Source organism: Salvia hispanica, chromosome 4 (assembly GCF_023119035.1).
Source record: "Salvia hispanica cultivar TCC Black 2014 chromosome 4, UniMelb_Shisp_WGS_1.0, whole genome shotgun sequence".
Lineage (NCBI taxonomy): Eukaryota > Viridiplantae > Streptophyta > Magnoliopsida > Lamiales > Lamiaceae > Salvia > Salvia hispanica.
In genome coordinates this window covers 33,117,381-33,126,019 of record NC_062968.1, presented here as the reverse complement: position 1 = coordinate 33,126,019, position 8,639 = coordinate 33,117,381, and the positions used below count along the sequence as shown (strand labels likewise).

Here is an 8,639-nt window from a genome sequence, read left to right as displayed (position 1 = left end):
CAGATTTTATACTTCATTAATTAATTTATTCCAAAATTTATTCATAACTAATTATACTCCATTAAAAATATATATATTTCTAGTTTTGGTATTATTTAATTATTTATATCTCATTACTCATTTTTCTCGCAATTGTCGGCTATGCTAGCATAAAAAAAATATCCTACAATTGTTATCAATAAATTGGACCCCAACGTCAAAATCCTGCGTCCGCCACTGTGGATAACCCTCCCCCTTATAAGGCATTTTAAGGGGTGAGTGACCCATTTCTAATATTTAGCATTGAAATATCTCATATTTCTATTGCATATTAATTCTCTTATTATATCTCTTCCATTAACCTCCCTCTCACTGACCCCTAATATTATTAGGGCGCGTTTGATTGGCATGATATGGGTTGATGAGATAGGGTAGGTGTAATGGGGTTTGCTTGATATAGCTGATAGTCCGTATCTTACTCCGACGTTTGTTTGCCCTGATATAGTTCTTATGATAGCTTATACTGTCTTTGATTTGCCATATGGAAACTAATGATAAGAAACATGTTTGCCATATTTGCCCTCATACAATTTGTATATATCCAATTTTGTCCTTCAAAACCTAACACCATCCATAACAAATCATAAAAGGCGCCCAAATTTTTATTCTCGCGCCAGTCTTTTTTGCTCTTCGCCGAGGAAGGCTAAATGCTGCAACACAAACACAATTCTGCAAATTCAACTGGGAAACTTTTTACCACTAAATTATAAGACATCAGGTATGTAATTGCATACAACGCCCTTGTTTCAAGCCACAATGTATGATGGTTTTTGTCCATTCTTAAGTTATACACACATGTCCTATCTGATTCTCGAAATAGTCTATCCAGATGACGAACATGAGCCGGAATAGAGTCTAAAACCACAGACTGACCTAGACGATCCCAACGTTTACGCTTGCGGTTTTGTGGGCATAACATTGTGATCATAAACGAGATGTGTAACAAGTTAGTTTGGTAGTTCCGAATTATTTCCTCAAGCAAGAGCAACACGGTTGTCAAGTCATTATTCGGACATGCAACCTGAAAATGCATTCCATATGCAGATACCTCACAATCCAATTTGAAAATAGCTCAAAACCTAATGTAGTAACTCAGCAACAAAAACCAAAACAAAACCAAAACCAAAACCTCAACTACAAAGACGTGTTCAATTAAATCAATCCTGAATTAGACCCATACTTTTAAGGAGTCAAATTTAACAATCTAATTCACTGACTTTAACCAAATTTAACTATCAAATTCAATGGAAATCGACAATTGAAATAATTCAATCATGAATATGTGCAATAGGCAAGTGAAATTGGTCAATCGACAATTTCAATTGCAATCAGTGGACACTTGATTCTGTTGCAAAGTTTTAGCATACCGTTCGGGAACTTTCTTCATTAGCCATCGACAACTGCGTGAAATTAGAGATACCCAATTGTATAATGCGCAAACAGCAAATTTGGAGCCGCTGCGAAATTATGGTGGTTAATACCGGCAAGCCGGTAATTATCATCCAAAATTGGAAAAAAAAAATTAAGACTTACAAACTGGAATGGGGCGGATGAAGGAATCGGTGAACACGATTATCAGTCGATTAAAATTTCCGCCGCATATATCCTCGACCGCTCATAAAATTTATTCCTACAACTTTGAATTCACGAGAGGGAAAGGGGTTTTTTAGGCAATCAGTGCAATTCCAACTATCAGGATCGATAGCATACAAGCTTATCAGGGGGGAAGACCCTGATACGCATATACAGGAAACATTGCGTGGTATCTTAATTTCTCTCGGGTTGGGGTTGTATCCCGGGTCGTCGTGCATTACTGTCAGGGCAATCACAAACGAGATAAGCCCTAGATAGGAGGGCTTATCTTACCCTATCAGGGCAATCAAACGAGCCCTTATCATAATAACTCCGATAACGTTGACACTGAAAAAACTCCACAACTTTCAATAGTAATTTGGGCCCAGAACGGCAGAACGTATAAGAAAATGTTTAGATGAGCACTGATGATTAAAATGAAAAATAAAAAAATGAAGAGCTATTTTTAGTATATGTTTTAAATTTTCAAAATATAAAACCAATTGAAGTGGCTGACTTTTCAATGCCACAAATTTAAGTTATCATTTATTCATCAAACACGTATCAGACACGGAGCCCTCATTCCATGTAGCAGTTTTTGATTTATGTAATAATGAAAATAATATACTATTAAAAAGATCGAGTTAAACCTAACATAGCCGCATATCATAATATAGACAATCACTAAATATTTGAACAAGGTTTATTACATATGTGATTTGAATCATTTGATCTAACTTAACCATGTTGTGAATATGTTTGTAAGTGGTACATGGAAATAGGGGAACATAATAATATATGCAAAGGAGGATTATGTTACCTTTTACTTTATGTTAATTAATTAATTATTTCTTTAAACTAAGTGGGTTATATTAATTACCAGTTTACCACATATATATACTACTTCTTCACAATGAAAAGACAACTTGACTAATAACGAAACTTCATATTTCAGTTACAAGTAAGGCTGGAAAAGGGTGTATTCTAGAATTTGGCTAAGCATTGTCTCTTTGAATTAATTAAATTGGTCGGAATTTGAAGTCAAACAATTTTAGAACCTTTGAAAATTTTCAAAATGACAAAATACAACTATATATACACACGCGCATGGTGATAAATTGCAAAAGGCAGGGTAATAGTTATTTTATTTATTTATTAATAAGGGAACAAATTAAATTTGAATCTACATTTTTAAATAAGGATTAATCGATAAAAATTTAGTTTTATTTTGTAAACATTTCTTGATATTATAATAATATAAAATGAGACATTTTCTTAGATATCCACATTTATACAGATTTCCTCAATCCTCCCTATTAGATGCGTATATGTACCTTTCTTAAAATTCATTAACAAATTTTGATGACAATAATTAAAAAGAGGTTAGCACTTAGCATGCACCAACGCTGAATAGCAACGTATGACTTAAATATTTGTCAACTTATTTAATCATTATATTTATTGATTTTGATTTAAGTTACACTCACATATATCTAATGTATATACTATGCGTGTGATGATGATTGATGATGTTGGGCAATAGAGCAGAGCCATAATGAAATTGATAAAATTGAAAATGAAAGGCCACATTGAATTATAGGCATTATGACATCCAAATCAGCATTCCACCTTTATATTTCCAAAATTATAATATCACCATTCACAAGTGGAGCATTTTGACTTTGCATTAACCAATTATCTTCTTCTTTTATGCAAACCAAATTTAATTCAGAACCAGACGCCAAAATAATAGGAGTACTACAAAATTACAGAGTAAATCAAATTAAATTATTCGATTCTCAACATACATAATACTAATTAGATAACCTTGATCAATATCCATAATTCTCGTTTTCAACCTTAGATTATATTCGTCCAACAAATTACTCCATAATAATAATCTCGGAATCAAAACTTAAACCAACATATAATCTCGGAGTAGTAGTAATACTAATACTACAAAAACATCTTATGAAAAATAATCACGTTAACTGATAAGTACCGCATCGGTCCCATAAAAATGAGATTTTAGTGACGGTTTAGGATTTAATGCAAAAATTAGTAAATAGGAATAATAGAAATAAAAAATGATCGAAGTATTGTTGATAAGAATGAAGTCCGCCTCGTAAGAAAGAAAAGTTACCAAAATGGAAGTGGATTCATTTTGTGGGTCACACCATAATGTAAAAACAAACTATTGTTTAAGGACATATGAACTTAGGGCTAGTGATTTTCGTCACAACACGAAAATCCAACACAAACATGTACGCAATAAATTAGTTTAGACAAGCCTTATTGGCTTTGTATCCTTATTAGATTGACACGTTAGAAATTCAATAATTTTGAATTGAGTTGAAATGGCCTATTAAAAAGTACCTATATATATTATTTTACTTATTTTTAATAAAGTACTACTCTATATTTTAGTTTTATTCTTTAGGTTTATAGTGTATATAGGTTTTTATTCTATAAGCCAGGTTTAAAAATCATGTTTAGTAATGTAATATTAGGTTTGAGTCGTTATTAAGTTGTTATCGTGTCGTGTCAACTTATACTTATTATATTGTGTCATTAACGGGTTCGTGTCTTGTTCAGGTCAGGTTCAGATTTGAATAGGGATGGGGATCCAATCGGTTTGTTTGAAATCGAACCAATTAGTCAATTAACCGACATTTTTTTTGAATTCCAAAACTGAAACCGAACCCTAAGTCGGTTTGGTTCCAATCAGTCCTATCTGACAGGTTCTTCGGTTCCACCGAAGGAACTAACATCAAGTGAAAGACATTTAAAAAAATATGTGCTATCGCTATTACAATTTCTTGTACATACCTTCGAACTTCGAAGCCACTCGTCGGAGAGAGTAGCGGCACGGAGAGTCAGAGCAGCAGCCTGGTCGTGGCCTCATTGGAAATAGCAGCGACGTGGGGAGTCGGAGCAGCAACCTAGTCGTCGACTTGTAGGAGAGAGCAGTGCCATGGGCGATGGGAGAGACCAGCGTGAACGGGAGAGATAAGTTGAGACTTGAGAGAGAGAAGCATTGTGTGCAGCGACAATTCTTTAGAAAGAGGTAGGTTTTAACTTTTTATTTTTTACAATTTTTTGAAATTAAAATGAATATATGAAAAATTTAAAATTAAACCCACTAACTAGTTCTTCGGTTCTCAGTTAAAACAGAGAATCGCCTAAACCTAAACCCACAAATCGAAACTGAACCTTAACCTTAACCTTAACCTTAACCTTATTTTTTGGTTCTCAGTTATCCAAGAACCCCTATATTTGAATGTAGCAAGTCGGATTTGTACTAGGGTTAGAGAGTTTCTTTAACAAATAAACTTCAAATAAAACCTTGTTTGATTGAATCGTTATCGAATTAGCCCAATAGCAACCCAACATGCATGATTTGCCACCTTAATTCACTATTACTAATCCATTGCATTTACTAATCCATTATTACTAATCTCTCCAAACAACTACTCCCTCCATTCCATAGTAATGGAAGCAATTCTTTTCGGTACGGAGATTAAGAAATATTGTGTTAGGTGAGTTAAGTAAAGAGAGAATAAAGTGGAAAATGAAAAAGGTAGAGAAAATAAAGTAAGAGAGAGTAAAACAGGTGTGAAAAATGTGTTGACTTTTACTAAAATGAAAATAACTCTATTACTATGGAATATACTAAAATGATAAAATGACTCTATTATTATGGAAGATGGAGTATATGCTAGTAGCATTTACTAATCTTTCTAAAGAAGTACTACTAGTATTAATGCATTTCATCCGTATCACATTCTTCAACCGTTGGCTACTATTATCCAATAAATTCCCTTCAAACCCCACACGCACTAGTAAAAGGAAAATACACACATACACATACATACACCTATAGATACAAATCTATTTGATAACTAAGAGTCAACGCCTTCAGCCCACCAAAACCAAAACGCCTACAATTTAATAACAAATCTAAATTTTTATTCTCAACTTCCGTCACCCTTTTCAAGTCAACTCTCTCTCTCTCTTCTTCAACTCCATCACCAAACGTGAACTCTCTCAACTTCAAACCCATCTCTCTCTCTCTCTTAGAGAAAGCAAATTAAGAATTGAACATTTCCAATTATCCATAGTTTCTCTTCCTACTAGCAGAAATGGGAAACGGAATCGGAAAGCTAACTCCGTGCTTCGCGGGAGATATTTCACGGCGGCGCAACGACGTGGCGCTGTGCCTCTCGGAGCCGCTGGACGAGGGGCTGGGCCACTCCTTCTGCTACATCCCGCCCGACCCTCTTCACAAAATCCAATCTTTGGACGACCCACCAGCCTCGCAAACGACGACGGTGTATCGCACCATCTCCGGCGCTTCCATCTCCGCCAACACCTACACCCCTCTCTCCACCGCCTACGCCGCCGCTTCTGACTCAATCGACAAAGCTTCCGCCTTTGAGAGCTCCAATTTCTTCTCCTCTATCCCGCTCCAGCCAATCCCCAGAAACTCAACCGCCACCGTTAAATCCGGCCCGATCCTCAGAAACTCCGGCCCAATTTCCGGCCAAATTGAGCGCGGATTCCTCTCCGGCCCGATCGAGAGGAGCTTCATCTCCGGCCCCTTGGAGAATCAGTACGATCAGCAGCTGCAGAGGTACAAGCCCAAATCCAATAAATGGGCTTTAATCAAGAATTTCAAGAGAATTGTATCCAAATCAATCAGGGGTTTCTCTAAGGAATTGAGAAGAAATCACAATCAGGAAAGTCACCATCATCAAAATATAGAGCCCCAAAATCACATTCAAACAAGTAGTAGTAACAGCGGGAACAGCAGCACGATCACAAGCCACAATTTGAGCACAGATATGAGCTTGATTGATGAAAACGACGACGTTGGGGATGAGTCTTTTGGTAGCCAAAATTTGCAGTGGGCGCAGGGGAAAGCAGGGGAGGATAGGGTTCATGTTGTCATCTCTGAGGAGCATGGATGGGTTTTTGTAGGCATCTATGATGGATTCAATGGCCCTGATGCAACTGATTTCCTCTTGAACAATCTTTACTCAAATGTGTCTAAAGAGCTCAAGGGTTTGCTGTGGAGTGACAAGGCCAATTCTTGCGAAAATACAGTGAATAGTGCTTCATTCATGTCCAAGAGCTTGGACAGTAAGGAAAGGGTGGATCTTGACAGGAAGTTGAGGGAGAAGTTGAGCAATTTAGGGCCGGATGGAATTGCAGGTTCGGACATGGCGCCTGTGAACCATTTGGGGGTGTTGAAGGCCTTGTCTGAGGGGTTGAGGAGGACGGAGGCCTCGTATTTGGAGATATCAGATATGATGCTGTTGGAGAATCCGGAGCTGGCCTTGATGGGGTCTTGTGTGCTTGTGATGGTGATGAAGGGAGACGATGTTTATGTGATGAATGTGGGGGATAGTAGGGCGGTGTTGGCTCAGAGAGACGAGGATGGTTGTGGTGTTGGGAGGGGGAGGAAGGATAGTGAGGAGGTGCTCTATGGCTATGAGTATGAGAATGTGCACCATTTGAGTTCTTGTCAGCTCACAATGGATCATGGCACTTGTGTTAAAGAGGTAGATTCTTGTTTTTTCTAATCATGGTTGGACTTTTGGCCTTTGTTGGTGTTTCGTGTGCTGAGTTTCGTGTTTTTGTTGTTGATACAGGAGGTGAGGAGGATAAGAAATGCGCATCCTGATGATCCGGCTGCAGTCATCAATGATAGAGTGAAAGGTTCCTTGAAGGTGACAAGGGCATTTGGAGCTGGTTTTTTGAAACATGTAAAATTCTCACCTTTTTTTCTTGTTAAATGCTTCTTGCAGCTTATATCATGTTTATGTTGATGCATTTGATCTAAAAAGTAACGAAAACGCCTAGTTGGCATTCAAAATAGATGAACAGACTTTCTATTTCAAACTTGTGTGAGTGTCTTGAAGCTTTATTAGACTGGCTAGCCTTATCCATATGTAGATTGCTTCTTGAATTTGAAATCGGGCTTGGACTTATGTTTCTGTAATGCAATCATGAACGAAAACCTAAGCCGTTGGTTAAAATACTGATCATGCTTTCTCTTGATCCGGCAGCCAAAATGGAACAATGCACTTCTAGAGATGTTTAGGATCGACTATGTTGGAACCTCACCGTACATCATATGCTCACCTTCTCTCTGCCACCACAAGCTAGAGGCGAAAGACAAGTTCTTGATCCTATCTTCCGATGGCCTCTACCAATACTTCACCAATCAAGAGGCTGTCTCAGAGGTTGAAACATTCATGGCAATGTTCCCAGAGGGGGATCCGGCTCAACACCTTGTCGAGGAAGTCCTGTTTCGTGCAGCCAAGAAAGCTGGTATGTCTCGTCTCTATAAGAAAAACGCGCAAAAGAAACATCTATTGAAAGCACGCTAGTGAATTTTTTGTCCCAATATCTAACCGTTGTGGAACCATTGCAGGTATGGAGTTCCATGAGCTTCTTGATATCAGACAAGGCGATAGAAGGAGGTACCACGACGATGTCTCTATTATCATCATCTCCTTCGAAGGGAGGATATGGCGATCGTCGGTGTAAGTAGTGTTAGTAAAATATAGAGATACAGATTAGGAAAAAGTGCATAGAAAAGTTTTTACAGTATTGGAGAGTTGTTTTTGAGGGTGGAAATACCTACCAGTGTGTGTAAAATTATGTGTATAAAGTTGGGAATTTTGTAAGTTATGGTGCTATCTTGAAAGTAACATTCTTGATCAAGATGTGCCATATTTCAGCGCCATTGAGCTCTAATACTAATTCTTTTGTTCTTTGCTTATTCTAATCGTACTACTTATTAAGTTACTATTATTCTCTCTTTTATCTCTCTCAATAGTGTTTGCTTAGGAATAGAGAACAATTCACGATAGTGTAAATCTTAAAATCAAAAATTAAAAGTTGTAAGCAAAACTATTTATAGATTTATGGATTAGATAGAAACCTAGTACTCAAAATATAATTTGGAGTAGTATGAAAGTAGTAATTAGTGAGGACGGGTTTTTCTAGAAGAAATAAAC

At 37.0% G+C, this 8,639-nt stretch overlaps 1 protein-coding gene and 1 long non-coding RNA gene across 3 annotated transcripts; one reads left to right on the top strand and one right to left on the bottom strand.

The window, feature by feature from the left end:
* Window positions 1–554: 554 nt before the first annotated feature.
* On the bottom strand, window positions 555–2,053 carry LOC125223838. Of its 2 annotated transcripts, XR_007176790.1 has the most exons (3): window positions 1,573–2,043; window positions 1,407–1,496; window positions 555–1,060 (listed from the first exon to the last, which is right to left on the bottom strand). It is a non-coding gene; the product is annotated as an uncharacterized LOC125223838 (long non-coding RNA). The 2 variants fall into 2 exon arrangements; XR_007176789.1 differs by having other exon boundaries at window positions 555–1,496; window positions 1,573–2,053.
* Window positions 2,054–5,577: 3,524 nt separating this feature from the next.
* Window positions 5,578–8,401, top strand: LOC125219426 (probable protein phosphatase 2C 4). Its single transcript, XM_048121401.1, has 4 exons — window positions 5,578–7,175; window positions 7,266–7,379; window positions 7,683–7,947; window positions 8,051–8,401. Exons 1-4 carry the CDS (start codon window positions 5,754–5,756, stop codon window positions 8,164–8,166), a joined length of 1,917 nt encoding a protein of 638 aa, XP_047977358.1. The 5' UTR covers window positions 5,578–5,753; the 3' UTR covers window positions 8,167–8,401.
* The last annotated feature ends 238 nt before the right edge of the window (window positions 8,402–8,639 follow it).